We start from the raw sequence: 19,623 nt of genomic DNA, 5'->3' as shown, positions 1-19,623 counted from the left end.
CATCATCACAACATCGTCACAACATCGTCACAACATCATCACAACATCGTCACAACATCGTCACAACATCATCACAACATCATCACAACATCATCACAACATCATCACAACATCGTCTCAACATTTTAAAGCACGAACGACGGAGACCAAAACGTATGGAAGTTCCCTACCGGTACTAGTTGTGATAATTATATAACATTGTCAAGGGACATGAAACTCAACCATAGACTTGATTTCTTCATTGAAATATTAAATTATTGTATAATAACACTTATTTTGTTTCATTCCTTCATCATACTAGGGATTAATCATAGATAAGTCAACATTACTTTAAATCGGAAACAAAATAAGTCCAGTGTTCAATACATAGTCTATAACATCTCTTTTACAATGATTACGATGTTGTTTTGGCTCATTTTTTACTCCGGATTGTCTGTGCTCCAAAACAGTTTGGAAAGGACCTAATTTGCCGGCAGTGATGTGGATTAGGCCCTGCTGTTACGAAGGGAGCAACTTTGCTTGCAGCAATGGAATTGAGTTGCTCCCACTATGGAACAATTTTCTTCCTCCTAAATGGAGTAACCCGGGCAAAGGGTTTACCTAGGTATATATTTCTGGGAGATTATATTTCTGCTGTACCTCCGTTCATATAATTTTCGGTTGTAAAAATCGCCGAATTGGTTGTTGAATTGGTCTTTATGGGGATATCTAACCAAGCAAGACGACTGGTGTTGTAAAGAGTGTATCGTGGTCCAAAAGTGCTAAATCAGTCTATATAACACTGTGACGTTACATAGACTTATAACTCAACCCATGGGTTCAATTTCTTTAACCAATTTTGAAAAAGATCCAAATAAATAAGTGGAGCGCAAACAGCGACTAGTACTTTCTCGCTGGCTGCTTGTCGAGTACTGGATAGACAGGCAGTGATGTCGTGTTTTTATGAATCTCGGGGAACCGTGAGACAGATCATTGTATAGTGATAACATTTCGAATAATAAAATGTATTTTTATTATGCATTGTCGATATTACAGTGTGTCTGATTTGTGTAATTAAATCGCGCATGCTCTTATGGTCCATTTTTTTCTAGTGATTGTTTTCAACCGATTTAACGTACACATAAAGTCAAATTGCCAGTGTTGAATTAAATTATGTTATTCAATTCAAAGTTTGTATATGCATGAATAATGCACAATGACATCTACTTTATGATATATCTTTTATTCATTTTTTTTGCATTCAACAACGATATCAAGTAGAATCTCTACAATCCGGAACTGTCTACAAACCGGCTTTATTATGTGGTCCCAAAGGTGTCCGGTTCAGACAGAGTCCACTGTATATAATTCGACAAGGAGACGTTTTAGGATATCTCGAGAGTGTGATACATAACTTCGAGTAATCCCAATTGTTCTTCTATGTTAGTAGAGAAAAACAGGAAATGCCTAAAGAAATTTTTGGAATTTTGGTCCCGGAGTTGGTTCATGCTTCAGCATCTATATCCTTTAAACTCTCGTGGGGACATTCGTTGTGTTGACAACACGACTGACTCACACATGTCTGACGTTGCTCAACACTTCTGACACAGACGACATGTTTTGCGCATGCCTGATGCGATTGATCATCCAGGTAACACGTTTATGTACTTCCTCTACGTCATGGAGGGATTCTTTGAGTTTGTTTGACATCAAATTCATACGCCATATATCTTTGTACATCACTAAGAGCATAAAAAGACTTAACAAAAACAAAAATGTACAAATCAATGTGAGTTTGCCGTTAGAACATTTCGAGGCCAGTGTGGCCGTATTCGCCTGTTTGTGTGGATTTTCATCCCACACCTGGATGTGTTTTTCATCCAGTGGGTCCATCATCTTGGAACTCAAATTGAAATCTGGGTCGTGGTTTTGTTCATTAATTCACGGTAGTCATGGCCATCATTAGGAGTTCTGGCTTTGTTTTGTTGATCTGTTTTTGGTTGTCCTTTTGCCTCCTATAAGCTCTCAGCAATTTCGAGTTCTGTCTTAAGCCTTAAATACTCTTGAGGCCATTACTTGAGACCCGTTTCAATAAGTTGCAATTTTGGTGTTCTCGTTTCGCCAGCCTATAGTCTCTCGCACTATCCTCACTATCTTAGAGCTCTCGCCTTGTTCCCCCTGCCTCTTGTTTACTATCTTAGAGCTCTCGCCTTGTTCTCCCTGCCTCTTGTTTACTATCTTAGAGCTCTCGCCTTGTTCCCCCTGCCTCTTGTTTACTATCTTTGGGTTCCTACTTTAGTTCCCTGGTCTTTTGAGGTTTTGTCTCCTAAACTTCAACGTCTTCTCTCACATTCTCCCAGGGTACTCGGCCGGTTCCTTGTCGCAGCTCAATGCATATTTTCTGTAAAAAATATAATTGACACAATGAAAACATTTTCGACGTGATTTAATTCTGCATTTGAAATCTCATTATGTCCATATAAAAAAAAGGGTTTTGATGACTACAGATCTATAAATAGAATCAGAAAAGATAAGTATTTATACAGAGCATATCGCTTATGATATTCACACTTACAAGGAAGTACATCGATATAACACTCTTAATGAATTCGTAGCGAAAATGAGAGTACGGAAAATAATCGGAGGGCTGAACAATTTCCTGTGTCCCTGTAGGTGTTAGTCTATATAAGAACCTCTCGTAATTACATGAAGGTCATTTTATAATGGAGGGGTGTCTTCATTATGTAACACTTAATCCGTCTATTATATCAATACCATCTTCAACTGAAATATCTACGTCATTTATGACTGTTAGAGCAGACGTATCATCAGACATGTCATGGACTTATATTCATGTATCTTGTCATGTAAAACAAATTATATCTGATGTCGAGAATCATGGACGAGTTGTCGATACTGCTGTTTAACGGTGTCAGATATTAAACGCTAAACAGGTGTTCGCACTCTTTAAGACGCTTGTCATCAAACAACAGAGATTATAATTATCTGTTACATATAGACTTACTTATGGTATCTGAGATAATTCACCTGGTGATGCGGAATGGATGTTTTGTTAGTTATTCTGATGGGTTTCTGTAAAAGGATTTATAGGTTAACCTACAAAAGTTGTCTCCCTTTGTATCATACGTCATTGTTCGTTTAAAACGCCCGAAACTTACTTTTTCTAGTTTTGCTGTTAACGCCTAAGATATTAGAGCATTATTCTCTTTTGTATCATTTGTCCATTTAACTATATATGATTTCGTGCAATCAATTATGACATTGTGTAAATCTGTATGTGTATACAGGTCCGCATTATTTTTTCTCGGAAACCAATAGGACAATCCACATTAAGCTATAAGAGGCTTATCCTGTCGATTGTCTATAAAACCCCACTCAATGGGAACTGTCTATCTTTGGCATGGTTAGCTTAACACAATCACACGAAGTTTTATATAGGAAAGGTTTTATTTCATTCTATAAAATCATTGAAACCAACCCTTAAATCTAGTTTCAATACGAATGTTAAATGCTAATCGTACAAAACTGTATTTAAAGTTCAGTCAAACATTAGCAAACGTTTAGTAAAACATTAGAAACACCAGAATGGTTCTGAAATTTCAGGAATGACATATCGAAGCTGATCATGCAACTGTTCAATATATTGAACTTCTCGACATTCCTGTTCCGCAAGAAGAGACCACGGTCAATATAGCTTAATGCAACACAAACCACGAAACATACAGAACGATAAGCCGTAAAAACGACGGAATGTTAAACCGTGAAACATACAGAACGATAAACCGTGAAACATACAGAATGATAAACCGTGAAACATACAGAATGATAAACCGTGAAACATACAGAATGATAAACCGTGAAACATACAGAACGATATACCGTAAAAACGACGGAATGATCAACCGTGAAACATACAGAACAATAAACCGTGAAACATACAGAATGATAAACCGTGAAACATGCAGAATAATAAACCGAGAAACATACAGAATGATTAACCGTGAAACATACAGAATGATAAACCGTGAAACATACAGAACGATATACCGTAAAAACGACGGAATGATAAACCGTGAAACATACAGAACGATAAACCGTGAAACATACAGAATGATCAACCGTGAAACATGCAGAATGATCAACCGTGAAACATACAGAATGATCAACCGTGAAACATGCAGAATAATAACCGTGAAACATGCAGAATGATAAACCGTGAAACATACAGAACGATATCCCGTAAAATCGACGGAATGATCAACCGTGAAACATACAGAATGATAAACCGTGAAACATACAGAATGATCAACGTGAAACATGCAGAATAATAACCGTGAAACATGCATAATGATAAACCGTGAAACATACAGAACGATATCCCGTAAAAACGACGGAATGATAAACCGTGAAACATACAGAATGATAAACCGAGAAACATACAGAATGATAAACCGTGAAACATACAGAATGATAAACCGTGAAACATACAGAATGATAAACAGTGAAACATACAGAACGATAAACCGTGAAACATACAGAATGATAAACCGTAAAAACGACGGAATGTTAAACCGTGAAACATATAGAACAATATACCGTAAAAACGACGGAATGATAAAGAGTGAAACAGACAGAATAATAAACCGTGAAACATACAGAATGATAAACCGTGAAACATACAGAACGATATACCGTAAAAACGACGGAATGATAAACCGTGAAACATACAGAACGATAAACCGTGAAACATACAGAATGATCAACCGTGAAACATGCAGAATGATCAACCGTGAAACATACAGAATGATCAACCGTGAAACATGCAGAATAATAACCGTGAAACATGCAGAATGATAAACCGTGAAACATACAGAACGATATCCCGTAAAATCGACGGAATGATCAACCGTGAAACATACAGAATGATAAACCGTGAAACATACAGAATGATCAACGTGAAACATGCAGAATAATAACCGTGAAACATGCATAATGATAAACCGTGAAACATACAGAACGATATCCCGTAAAAACGACGGAATGATAAACCGTGAAACATACAGAATGATAAACCGAGAAACATACAGAATGATAAACCGTGAAACATACAGAATGATAAACCGTGAAACATACAGAATGATAAACAGTGAAACATACAGAACGATAAACCGTGAAACATACAGAATGATAAACCGTAAAAACGACGGAATGTTAAACCGTGAAACATATAGAACAATATACCGTAAAAACGACGGAATGATAAAGAGTGAAACAGACAGAATAATAAACCGTGAAACATACAGAATGATAAACCGTGAAACATACAGAATGATATACCGTGAAACATACAGAATGATAAACCGTGAAACATGCAGAATAATAAACCGAGAAACATACAGAATGATAAACCGTGAAACATACAGAATGATAAACCGTGAAACATACAGAACGATATACCGTAAAAACGACGGAATGATAAACCGTGAAACATACAGAATGATAAACCGTGAAACATACAGAATGATCAACCGTGAAACATGCAGAATAATAACCGTGAAACATGCAGAATGATAAACCGTGAAACATACAGAACGATATCCCGTAAAATCGACAGAATGATAAACCGTAAAACATACAGAATGATCAACCGTGAAACATGCAGAATAATAACCGTGAAACATGCAGAATGATAAACCGTGAAACATACAGAACGATATCCCGTAAAATCGACAGAATGATAAACCGTGAAACATACAGAATGATCAACGTGAAACATGCAGAATAATAACCGTGAAACATGCAGAATGATAAACCGTGAAACATACAGAACGATATCCCGTAAAAACGACGGAATGATAAACCGTGAAACATACAGAATGATAAACCGTGAAACATACAGAATGATAAACCGTGAAACATACAGAACGATAAACCGTGAAACATACAGAATGATAAACCGAGAAACATACAAAATGATAAACCGTGAAACATATAGAACGATATACAGTGGAACCTCTATAAACCGAACATGCATGGGACATGACTATTTGTTCGGTTTATAGAGGGTTCGGTTTGGAGAAGTTGATCGAAAAATGACCGGTCAAATTCCGGATATAATTGGTTGGACGATGTTTTATTAGAATGCACCCGATTACAAAACGGCACGTACATACTTAGACAATTTGGATTGTCTGAATAATATGCATATTGTGAAAGTTAATCAATGTATATATTGCAGAATATATAAGAAAGGCAAATGACTATAACAATAGTTTTAAACAGTATTTTCACATGTACAACTACACTTTACGATCAGCCTACATTTTGTTACATCCGGTGAATCGTCATGTGGATGGGGCCAATAGTCCGATACAGATTATTTTACACATCAAATAATATTAAAGGGTGTGAAGATGTTTTGTGTCAATATCAATTACAATTGATCAGATGATTCTGGCCGTATTTCCGACATCGCTTTGTCTAAAAAAAACATCACGGGCTTCTTTACGAAAACAACCCCTTTTGGGCCTCATTTACATTAAATGCGAAACTCAGGCTTCTAGCTCTACTTGCATTGAGAAGATAAACGAACCGACGCGCTTCATTGAAGTGTGGCATTGTTTCATAATTGTCGTGTTGATTATACACTAGGCCTTCCGTCATAATGCCCCCTTGGGGTATATATTGGATACCTGTACAAATCACCTACGTAGGTCCCGAGACAATAAGGCTTCACACAATACCCGTCACAGTTGTTGTTTCACGGTTGACTGGCCTGACCTCGTGTCATAATCGCCCAGGTAAGGCCGGTTTTCAGAAGTAATTTTTGGTATATTTTAACAGGAACCGGACACAAAATCAGTCCGGTGTTCGGAATTCAGAGGGATCGGTATTTGGAAGTATTTTAATACTATAATAAAGAAGGACCAATTCTGTACAATGACAATTCGTTCGGTATTCAGAGGTGTTCGGTTTTTAGAAGGTTCGGTTTTCGGAAGTTGCACTGTACCGTAAAAACGACGGAATGATAAACCGTGAAACATACAGAACGATATACCGTAAAAACGACGGAATGATAAACCGTGAAACATACAGAATGATAAACCGTGAAACATACAGAATGATAAACCGTGAAACATGCAGAATAATAAACCGTGAAACATGTAGAATGATAAACTGTGAAACATACAGAATGATAAACCGTGAAACATACAGAATAATAAACTGTAAAAAAATGCAGAATAATAAACCGTGAAACATACAGAATGATAAATCGTGAAACATACAGAATAATTAACCAGGAAACATACAGAATAAGAAACCGTGAAATATACAGAACGATAAACCGTGAAATATACAGATCGATAAACCGTAAAGACGACGGAATGATAAACCGTGAAACATACAGAATGAATCGTGAAACATGCAGAATGATAAAGCGTGAAATACAGAATAATAAACCGTGAAACATGTAGAATGATAAACTGTGAAACATACAGAATGATAAACCGTGAAACATACAGAATAATAAACTGTGGAACATACAGAATGATAAACCGTGAAACATACAGAATGATAAACCGTGAAACATATAGAATGATAAACCGTGAAACATACAGAATGATAAACCGTGAAACATACAGAATGATAAACCGTGAAACATACAGAATGATAAACCGTGAAACATACAGAATGATAAACCATGAAACATGCAGAATAATAAACCGTGAAACATGTAGAATGATAAACCGTGAAACATACAGAATGATAAACCGTGAAACATACAGAATGATAAAACATGAAACATGCAGAATAATAAACCGTGAAACATGTAGAATGATAAACCGTGAAACATACAGTATGATAAACCGTGAAACATGCAGAATAATAAACCGTGAAACATGTAGAATGATAAACCGTGAAACATACAGAATGATAAACCGTGAAACATACAGAATAATAAACTGTGAAACATGCAGAATAATAAACCGTGAAACATACAGAATGATAAACCGTGAAACATACAGAATGATAAACCGTGAAACATGCAGAATAATAAACCGTGAAAAATGTAGAATGATAAACCGTGAAACATACAGAATGATAAACCGTGAAACATACAGAATGATAAACCGTGAAACATACAGTATGATAAACCGTGAAACATGCAGAATAATAAACCGTGAAACATGTAGAATGATAAACCGTGAAACTTACAGAATGATAAACAGTGAAACATACAGAATAATAAACTGTGAAACATGCAGAATAATAAACCGTGAAACATACAGAATGATAAATCGTGAAACATACAGAATAATTAACCAGGAAATATACAGAATGATAAACCGTAAAATATACAGAACGATAAACCGTAAAGACGACGGAATGATAAACCGTGAAACATACAGAATAAATCGTGAAACATGCAGAATGATAAAGCGTGAAATACAGAATAATAAACCGTGAAACACACATAATTATAAACTGTGAAGCATACAGAATAATGAACAGCGAAACACAGAATAATGAACCGTGAAACACAGAATAATTAACCGTGAAACATGCAGAATGATAAACCGTGAAACACGGAACAGTTAACCGTGAAACAAGCAGAATAATAAACAGTGAAGCAGTCATAATAATAAGTCGTGAAACAGACAGAATAATAAACAGTGAAACATATAGAATAAACCGTGAAAAACGCAGAAAAAGACACAATGAAACATACAGTATAATAAACCGTGAAACAGACAAATTAATAGTTGCTTTTGTTGAGAAAACACTGTGTAAGATAACATCAATGTGATTAAGACAATGGTACACTAGCGAAATAAAGTTACCAACAAACCTAGAGTTAAGTGTCAGTGACATTAACGTTGTCTCATAGTAACAGGGAGCCATTGTATTATAATGATGACGACTCATAATACATACACAGTTTGTACATCTATCTCTTCTAATGAACACAACAAGACAACAGCTTGGAAAGGGCAAAAAACACACATGTTTATTTAATAATTAAATCCTTAAATGTCAATATCTGTTCAATTCAGCTGGCTCTATACCACTTTGTAAAAAATATCTATCTTCCTCATATACAACTCTTAAAAGATTATTTATTAACGAATTAGCATCAATTACCCGATAACGTTAAACAAAATAATCATATATGGGACATGTTCACAGTCGATATCAGTCGACACGTGATAGATTAAGTATTTGACAGTTGTGACCAGCTGTGTCGTAATTCTCCATATTGACTCATCAACGACAGTTCCCCTCAGGTAAATATTGACAAACCTTTGTATATATGACACATTTATTTTATCTTATACAGATTTCATGCAGTATAGTATCTTTGAAATATGATGCTATTTATATGCGCATAAATAACTCGTCCATAAATGACCACAGCCGTTGTTAGGACGTTAAACAATACCAAACCAAACCGCATAATTTACAAATAAGGATGTAGGGGAATGATTGTGTCGTTATCCCCATATGGACGACACTTATATACATGAACAACGTTCTTAAATTATACACAATATATGAAGTAAGATCATATCATCATATATGACATTTATAACATTTCATGTATATGCCGTAGATATCATGTTATAACAATATTTTTGAAATTATATAGTTACAAGAGTATATAAACAGTATATAAACAAAAGAAATTTGAACACAGGGGTTTCTTGTGCAGTACAAGGGGAATCGAATCATGTCTTCCGGAAGGGCATGTTTCTGCTGTATCCATGACAACTACCATGTACATCTATAGGCGAGATGCAAGTAATGTCACGTTCTCAAAATGTTTGTTTGGTGGGTTAATCGCCCGACGAACAGTTTATTTGGTGTTATGGGTTTAACCTCGCAACAGCCATGGTCATATGGGGACGGGTGTCGCCTATAGTGGAAAACAAAGCAATGAAAGACAGCAGTGAGAACAGAAAGGAGAGAGTATGATCCCAAGTGGTGCAATGGGGAAGAAAGATATATTTTGATTTCTTCAAAGTCTCCTAAACATAAGACACAGAAGAAAATCGGTCAGGGTTATTTTGAGGCAGGGTCTCCTTGTAGTATTTGGTGACTACCTCACTTAAAAACATAAGGGATGCCCGTTGCATACCATCTATAGCAATTGGGACAAAATGTCTGGTCATGTTAACGTAGAAAACACTTGACTTGACTCAAACTGAACTCTCCCTATCTCGGAGACATTTGGCAATCCTCAGAACACCCAACCCAGACACACGAGGCATGTTTGAGGTTTGGTCTACTTCGTGTTCCTTGTGAAATTTTCACTAGCGGGGTCATCGGACGGAGCAATAGGTCATCGTGGAACATTGAAAGGCAATGGTCGAAATATGTTGTGATTCCAACGTCTAAAAGGCACATGTAAGCTGCTTTGCGATTGGAAATTGCGTGATTAAATTCAAAGGCATCAAGAAATCTCAATATTGTTAAAACAAATGACCTAATCGAGATATGCTTCAATTTTCATACCTAGGTTCGACTCTTAAAGGATACCAGTTAAAGGCGAAATCAATTGACTTGACTCAAACTGAACTCTCTCTCCGAGACATTTGACAATTCGCCAGAACACCCGTCCCAGACACACGAGGTTTTGAGGTTTGATCAACTTCCTTGCGAAATTTTCTCTAGCGGGGTCAAAAGTCGGAGCAGATAGTCCCATTGTAAGGCAATGGTAGAAAATGGTTGTGATTCCACGTCTTAAAGACACATATAGGCTGCTTTACTTTTGAGAATTTCGTGATTAACTTCAATGCATCAAGACAACTCAATACTGTCAAAACAAATAACTTAATATGAGATGCCACCGTAAGTTGGGATTAATGTTTTGTTAATTTGCGAGAGGTACAATATTGTCTGCAAAAATAACAAGAATACTGGATTTGCATAGATAAAAAAACGTCATGATTAGGACATTGTCTATTTCGTGAACTTCGCCAAACAATCATACGAAAAAGAAATCATGAAAAAAAATACGGTTCTTTATAGAACCAATATATATATATATGGAAATACAGAAAAATGTCGCCTGAGAAAAATAAAACCTATTGGTGAATCATCCAACATCTTTTCACTATTTTGCAATATAAAAATACAAGCTGACTCCAAAGAACACTAGCTCAGCTATAACTTTATGTCGGTATCATTAGTTGTTTTTATCCCAGTAGGTATATTACACTATATTACACATATCAATCTTATTACTAGCTCCCTAGGCTGATCACGAAACATTGCCCATACTCTGGTAGAAGATATAATAGATGTGCCTAAGACAATAATACATTAGTGAAATAAAGTTACCAACAACACTTAAGTTATGTATCAGTGACATTAACGTTTCTCATAGTGACAGGGAGCCATTGTATAATGATGACGACTCGTAACACACACTATATCTCTTCTAATGATCAAAACAAGACACGTGCTCGGAAAGGGCAATAACATACACACGTTTATTTTATAATTAAATTCGTAAATGTCAATACCTGTTGAATTCAGCTGGCTCTATACCACTTTGTTACAAGTGTCTATTTTTCGCTATGAATGAAAACATTATCTTCATCATATACAACCCTTATATTATTCATAAATGAATAAGCGTCATTTACCTGATAACGGTAAACAAAATAAATCGCATATGGGACATTTTCTATACCACTTTGCAAAAAGTTATATGTCATGAGCTGTCCTATTATGACAAGGATAGGGAGCCATTGTAGAAAAAGAAGACAACCACGCACGAACAAAATATTCTACCCAACGTAAATAATAACGTCGCCATGAAAACTGAACACATTACACATTGTCTATATTAATATGCACTTAATTATAATATACGGCATCATGACACTAGCCACGCTGTATAGAAATAATATCTACATATTATAATACTGTACTACTTACCTGTATCTGGTTCACGTGCAGGGTTTCTCCGGTCAATATGGAAGCTCGTTGCAGTATGCCATCTGCAGGTAACGTCTCAATAAAAGGATGAACTAAACATCCAGGACAGCCGTCGTCTAAACAACATCTCAGTCTCGACAGGGTCCTGGCTCAGGGCTATTCTTGGTGTGTATTTTGACATCTGATTTATCAAACGTGCATACATATATAGTACGTCACGCGAGAAGACGTTGTCCCATCACCGGCGGCTTACCTACAAATTACGTGTGTACGCCGAGACCACGCGGACAGCATTAGTATATTTAAGAAGTGGGGTTAGGCAATAGTTTTCAAGTAGATTGATACATTAGAAAATCAGCCCAACTTTAAAATACACATTTCATAATTGAGTTCAATGTTATACTAAGCAATAATAGAATTACTGCTAGTGAACACATAAGTATATAAAACCGTCCCAATTATTACAATAACTACAGATAGGATTATAATGACTAGACATCTATGTTAAACAACAGGTCGTGTAGCAGGGGTACCAAAACAAAGGTACATTAAAATGTCGAGGGAGGAGACACAAGATACAATTCTGGACATAAATATAAACCTCGTCTGTATCGTCGTGAAAAGCAAACCCAATATTAAAACATTTTAACGCATTTGATTGTGGTGATCTTGAATGGAGGTTTATCAATACATCGTTACTAAATTACACAAGCGATGACCAACACAAATATCAAGACCCAATTTTCCAACTTGTATTAAGGCATTTCATTTTTCCTGAAAATATTTCATATTGGATCAATTGGTGTTTCTAAAACTACAGGCACGCGGTCATTCTCATGGTTAAGGTGGCTTTCTTTCCCGAGGAAATGAGCATCAATAAAGTGGATGGTCGTAAGCTACATTATCCCAGGAATACCACATGTCTGACTTTAACGGGATGGCATCATTCGAATGTTTGATTTAGTGTTTAAATGTTGAAGCAAACTATAATATTGACATTTCCATAGGACAAATGTTCCTTAATAGGCCGACTTGTTTTAACTTCGACATTAAATTGTCAGAGCAGGAAAACTTGTATAACAAATTATTATAGATAAATGTATATCTGTGTGTTGTCATATTCATACACGAGGCTTTGTACGTTTCTACATTACTGACATACAAGGTAACACAGCTAACAACTAAGCTGTATTTTAAGTTCCTCAGAAGCGAGAATTTTCTATTATCAATAGCAACATCCCTGCTTCCCAAACGAACGATGCCAACACGGCGTAGTTTATGGAAGAACGCGAAGATCGAAGATCGACTGTTGAAGAACAAATGTTACAACCTATGGTTTAGATAAATACAGGTTGATAAATACTATGAGGATGGTTTATATTCGTTATCAAGATCTAGTTACTTAGCTCGTGTGTATGGTTGGTATCGTTAACCGCGCATCTTCGGTCCCATTTCCCGGTATACAGACCAGGATTTCATCTAGATGTCATTCGAACATGCAACGCTTGCGCTTCCGAAACGTGTGATATTATTTTTCTTGTACTTTGTCAATATGCTTTCTTGCAAATATTTTATCAGTTTAATAGAGATTGTGTTACAAGTATAATGTTTATATGTCCTCCTTTTCTCATATAAATCATTCTAAGATCTTGGACTCCATAGCTCACAACAACATTTAAACCTTTATAGACTAATAGTATTTAAGAGGAATATGATATAGGCCTATGGATTAACCATTTGAATTATAACTAATTTGCTATGATTTACTCCAGATTATCATCACACAAGCTAAAAAAAAATATCTGTATGTCCAAAAGGTTAAACTTCCGTTTACAAGCACCTGTTGATATGTCAAAACTCCAGTACAGTCCCCATCTTCTTTTTAAAACAAATCTTTAAGTAGATATAGTTTTGTGATGTGCCTAATAAATGAACAACTACTACTGTGTGATTATAAATGAAAAGTTGAATTCCCAGTTGCTGATCACATACTTATCTATTGTGAAGGAAATAGACATTATTTTGTAAACAAAGAAATAACAACAACAGTAGAGTTAATTTGTTTTATTATCAATGCACAATAAACACATTGTATGATACAATAAAATCAATAAATAAAATACTTTATATCAAGATGAAATTTCTGTTATCGTGGATTTATTGAACACAGGTACACAAACCATACAGAAACAACACTATGACACACACTTCTGTATCATAATGCAGAAACTCTGCTAGACCATTATCCATATGACAATTATACTTCAATGAATGCCTGTGATCTAGAAACAATTTTCCATTGATAGCAGCATAACCTAATTTGGACATGAACAAGTCATGACAGTAGCATACCCTGATTTGGACATGAACAAGTCATGGCAGTAGCATACCCTGATTTGGACATGAACATTTCGTGACAAATGGGGACTAGCATACCCTAATTCGGACATGAACAAGTCATGGCAGTAGCATACCCTGATTTGGACATGAACATTTCGTGACAGTAGCATACCCTGTTTTGGACATGAACATTTCGTGACAAATGGGGACTAGCATACCCTAATTCGGACATGAACAAGTCATGGCAGTAGCATACCCTGATTTGGACATGAACATTTCGTGACAGTAGCATACCCTGTTTTGGACATGAACATTTCGTGACAAATGGGGACTAGCATACCCTGATTTGGACATGAACATTTCGTGACAGTAGCATACCCTAATTCGGACATGAACAAGTCATGACAGTAGCATACCCTGATTTGGACATGAACATTTCGTGACAGTAGCATACCCTGTTTTGGACATGAACATTTCGTGACAAATGGGGACTAGCATACCCTGATTTGGACATGAGCAAGTCATGACAGCGGGGGACTAAGAAAAGGGAGAAAGGTGAAAATTTACACAGAAAATCTACATGTAAGTAGATACAAATGAATCATTTTAAGGAAATGTCAATTTGGTTTGGTTTTGGTTTGTTTTTGTTTAACGTCCTATAAACAGCCAGGGTCATTTAAGGACGTGCCAGGTTTTGGAGGTGGAGGAAAGCCGGAGTACCCGGAGAAAAACCACCGGCCTACGGTCAGTACCTGGCAACTGCCCCACGTAGGTTTCGAACTCGCAACCCAGAGGTGGAGGGCTAGTGTTAAAGTGTCGGGACACCTTAACCTATCGGCCACCGCGGCCCCTGGAAATGTCAAGCTCTTTATTCTTGAAATATGAATGAAATAAAACAAGAATACGCCCATGACTGTTTTAAAGATATATCTTCTGTTTTATGATTACCGTAGATTTATACTTTCCCTGCAACAAATTACAAAATAACAACAATTTCTAAATTCTGATTTTAATTTCAGTTTCATGATCAAACCAAATATCTTGTAATATAGATATTGTATGACAAAATTACAACAACAGCAAAATCTTCAACAATAGCTGAATATAAGCCTTGTTAAGTAAAATAATCCAGACTTGTGTTAGTGGTTAGGCCATGTGACAATGAGACAAGGGCTGATCATACAAGGGATCACCTTAACAGTAACATATTTCCTGATAAACTTTAATGGGTATATAATTGTTGATCGGGCCCACTGATATGTCCCAAGTTTGTGAATGAAATCAATTACTTATTGATTTCCGTATTAAATGTAAAATGTATATGTGTTTGTATGCTATAATGGTAGAGCTGTATAACTTGTACTATTAAATGTTTGATATTATATATCTTTATATTTCTATGGAAAGTAAAATGATGATTTTTATCATGAAAAACCTGTACTAAACAAAATATCATTTAACATTTATTCATGAAATACTAAACAAAATATTACTAAACATTTATTCATGAAATAATAAACAAAATATCATTAAACAGTTTAATTGAAATCATTATTAAAAATGAATGTTTTATAAGAGGAAGCTCTTTTGGAGGTACACATTTGACTAGATCCTTATACCCTTAATAACCCCTCAAAAACCTGTCACCCTGCCAGGGGAAATAACTCTAGTCATATAATTTAGAAAATGCTATGTCAGTGCTGGAGAAAAATACACTACAAGCTTTTACTGAACTTTGCAATCAAGTTAAGATCTTCATAGATTTTGATTTTTTCCCCCACAATAATTTTATGACTTTAAATCGCGACAATGCTGTAAATTTGTTTTTATTTCCTGACCAGTGACAGGGTTAAGGAGGCTGGGAACATCAGGAGGGGAACACCTCAGCAGATCAGAGGTAGACTATACAACATACAAACTTTCTTATTGGGATCAACAGTTTTACAAGTCACAAAATCTAAATTTGAAACACTTTATACCTATGAATAACTACATATGAATGACAAATTAATTTGGGAAAATTACAACAACCAATTTACAAGAAACTAATTTGTGGTTATGGATTTTAGAATTACGATGAGGCAACTTTCAAACTCATGAAAAAAAAAGAAAATAACTGGTTCAAAAACGTTTTCATGGCATATCAACTATTATGGCATTTTTTGAGGAAAATAAGACAGCTTTAAAGTAATTATTTTGAATTGAAATATGGACAGACGGATGTTCAGACATACAGGATGCATACATACTACTGGGCACCACATATGCAAAGTGATAGAGTTACATACCTGTACTATTGATTTGCTTACCTTAGGACAAACACAGCATTGTTTATCACAAAAATGATTACCTAATAGTAATCAGTAATAGGCATTAATTTATATGTAAGAAGGATAGGGCCTGAATGGGACAGGTATATAATGGGTTAAATAGTTAATTAATAAAGAAAGTAACATACCCTTGGGTAAAGTGCCTGGTATGAGATATATATATATACACAGTGGAACTGTTTAATGTCAATATGCCATCCAAACCAAAGTAACATATTTTGTTAGTAGAGACTTTTCCTCCTGTAGAAACTACCTCAGAATAAAATGTCCTTAATATCAAAATATCTGATGAGTTATGAATGGGCGAAAGAGGAAATACCGATTTAAAATTTTATCAATACATAGACAAAATCAAGAGGTCCCACCGCATCCAGTACAGTGTATTGTTATAATAAATTCCATAGTTTGTTAACATTGTTACTGTACAGTGAGTTATTCAAGGGATTTGGATATCTATAAATACACATAAATGTATGGAACTATTGGTATTATGTGAAATTTAATACCTGCGAACTAGTTTCCACTGGGACATTCACAAAATATTTGCCCCACAAACTGAACAACTACAGAGTAGACCTTAACAAACTTCATACCATAGTATCTCTTAGTGGTAAGAAATATACTGTTTATCATAAAATAACAAGCACAATGATATTAAATAATTCAGACAAAACACACAATTTTAATTTTGATTTTTTTCTCATGTTGGATATATTTACATCTGAGTGCTATATACAGAAAATACCGATGAGCTTTTTACAAACTTATATGTCTATGTACACGGAGAACTGTGCTACCTATACATCCTGTTAATTAACACTCACACAGATACTCAACAATACACAGAACAAATTCGATGATGATTTGGTATCTCTCTAACTACACTGGAATGTCCCAGAGAAACCAATATAGCACATGTTTAGATGACAAAGTCATACAAAGTATGTCTATCACACACATTGCACTTTTAAGTGTCCAATGTTTCTGTGTCATAAATGTGGCACATGTTGATAAATACACGAGTATTTCCCTCTAAGACTCCCTGTAAATATTTCTACCACCTATACAGACTGTCATATTAAAAACAGCTACTGACAGAAGGGAACCTAATAATGTTTACAGCAGGATACCCAGTCAGGTGGCCGCTATTTAAGCCTATGCCCTGTTGCCCAGCTATCTTGTCCGGTTTCTTTGTCCGTCTACAAACGAATCTGTACCAATATCATATCCACACTTTATAAATCTTCAGCATCTCATCACTGTAACAGGACACAAGTTTTAACTCTGAATTATGTATACACTATGTATATCACAATGTACACTTCTTCACTGTTGGTGCATTGCCTTATTACAGAATTAGGTTTAATTTCAAGCTAGGAAATGCTAAAACCAAGCATTATTTACCAAGCACTATTTTAAGAATCACCAGTACATCCTAACATTCTGCAAACTGGCCGGCAGCATATAGAGAATTCACATCAGGTATTGAACAATGATTACTGCAACAAAAGGCCTGCATCTAGTGATGAGCAGTTGTCATTGGAAACAAAGGCATCATGTCCAATGCTACACAATAACTAATGCATACAGAAATCACATCCAATGTCGAACAATAGCTCCATAAGAGGAAACATTTCTGGTCCTTATGTGGTTACTGCAAGCTAAGAAGTGATACTTGAACAATGGCTCCCCACACAGGTCAATTCTAATCCATACAGTGACTCCACATACGAAGAAATTAAACCCAGGCCCTTGTAAATTGAAATGTTTGGGCCGGAGTGGGTCTACACCAGGAACATCAGGGGTGTCAGCCATGTTCCATCAGCCATGTTTTCTTCAGACATAACTCGGCCTTCTTCTGATGACAGTTGTCATAATCCTCCTTTTTTAAGATATGTATTTTAAACTTTTACATTATCTTTGCAAACTCAAAATGTGAGTGAGTTGTCTCTCAATAAATCACACCTGGATGGTCAAAATGTATCGAAATTAACTTAAAATTCACAAAATAAATTTTGATAAAAAGTGGTTGAAGTGTTGATGTTGAATTCCAATTTGAAATCTTTTTGTCTGTGTCTTGTTTGATGAAGTCTATGTAGAATATTACCAGTGGTTTTTGGCCATCAGCACTGTCATTTACAGATGATGGCAGGCCTGATATATCGTGAGTGGTATGGCTTCTGTGTAGAGTCGTATTAGTAGTCCTTAGTCATAATCCCAGTCAGATTGCCTTTGTATATTGTAAGTGGATTTGAACTAGGAACCTGTACACGTGTTTTCCTGTAAGAACAATGGAATACACATATTAAATGTAATGTATATCCATTTCCAAATTGATATCAGAAATAAGACAGGTTAGTAAGTATCAGTTGGGAGACTACAATATCAATTACATGTATTATCATTTATGTCACTTTTTCTATACTAAAAAAAAAATAATTTGTATTAGCATATAATCATGTTCTGTCCAAACAAAATCTTTTAGGGAGTTTAACGTCTTCACAACAGCTAAGGTAATATAAAGATGGGTGTGAAGGAGACGCCTAGTGAGGAAAACAAGAAGTCAATATCCCCAACACCCCGCTAGAAATGGAACCTATCTATACATGTATGAGTTTGGTTGTTTACATAATTAGTGTGATATTTTAGGCTTTTAACCATTTGTATCCATGGAAAATTATGCAAACCACTCCATACCAAAAGGTACCACTGGAGCATTGTGTGTACCCGGTTACGTGAAGTTATTTTTAACAGGTTTGGAGTTACCCTTTGGAAATATTACTATTTAGGGTTTTCAACATTTGTTTCCATGGTAACAGAAAAATATGAAAACTTAAAAGCATTTGCTACCAAAAGGCAGCAACAGACTACTAGAGCAATGTACCAGTATCATGTTTTGTAAAGCTATCTTAAATGGTTTTGGAGTTACAGTACGGAAATGGGAGTCAGATGGACGGAGCCCAATTCAATACCCCCTGCAAATGTGTTTGCTGGGGATAACAATTAA

General features: G+C 35.6%; 1 protein-coding gene and 1 long non-coding RNA gene across 7 annotated transcripts in view; both read right to left on the bottom strand.

Annotated features, from left to right (window-relative positions):
* Window positions 1-1,203: 1,203 nt before the first annotated feature.
* LOC117335053 lies at window positions 1,204-12,168 on the bottom strand. Its single transcript, XR_004534279.1, has 2 exons — window positions 11,947-12,168; window positions 1,204-2,380 (listed from the first exon to the last, which is right to left on the bottom strand). It is a non-coding gene; the product is annotated as an uncharacterized LOC117335053 (long non-coding RNA).
* Window positions 12,169-13,995: 1,827 nt separating this feature from the next.
* LOC117335052 (semaphorin-2A-like) overlaps window positions 13,996-19,623 on the bottom strand; it is a 123,461-nt gene continuing 117,833 nt past the window's right edge. For all 6 annotated transcript variants that reach the window (XM_033894973.1, XM_033894972.1, XM_033894968.1 and 3 more), the window contains one exon: window positions 13,996-18,896. In XM_033894973.1, the coding sequence (XP_033750864.1) occupies window positions 18,873-18,896 (24 nt within the window). In that variant the 3' untranslated portion in view covers window positions 13,996-18,872. The remainder of the gene's footprint in view (window positions 18,897-19,623) is intronic.

The sequence above is a fragment of the Pecten maximus genome, chromosome 9 (genome assembly GCF_902652985.1).
Source record: "Pecten maximus chromosome 9, xPecMax1.1, whole genome shotgun sequence".
Lineage (NCBI taxonomy): Eukaryota > Metazoa > Mollusca > Bivalvia > Pectinida > Pectinidae > Pecten > Pecten maximus.
Note: the sequence above shows the minus strand (reverse complement) of the source record. Positions and strands in the feature narration are given on the sequence as shown.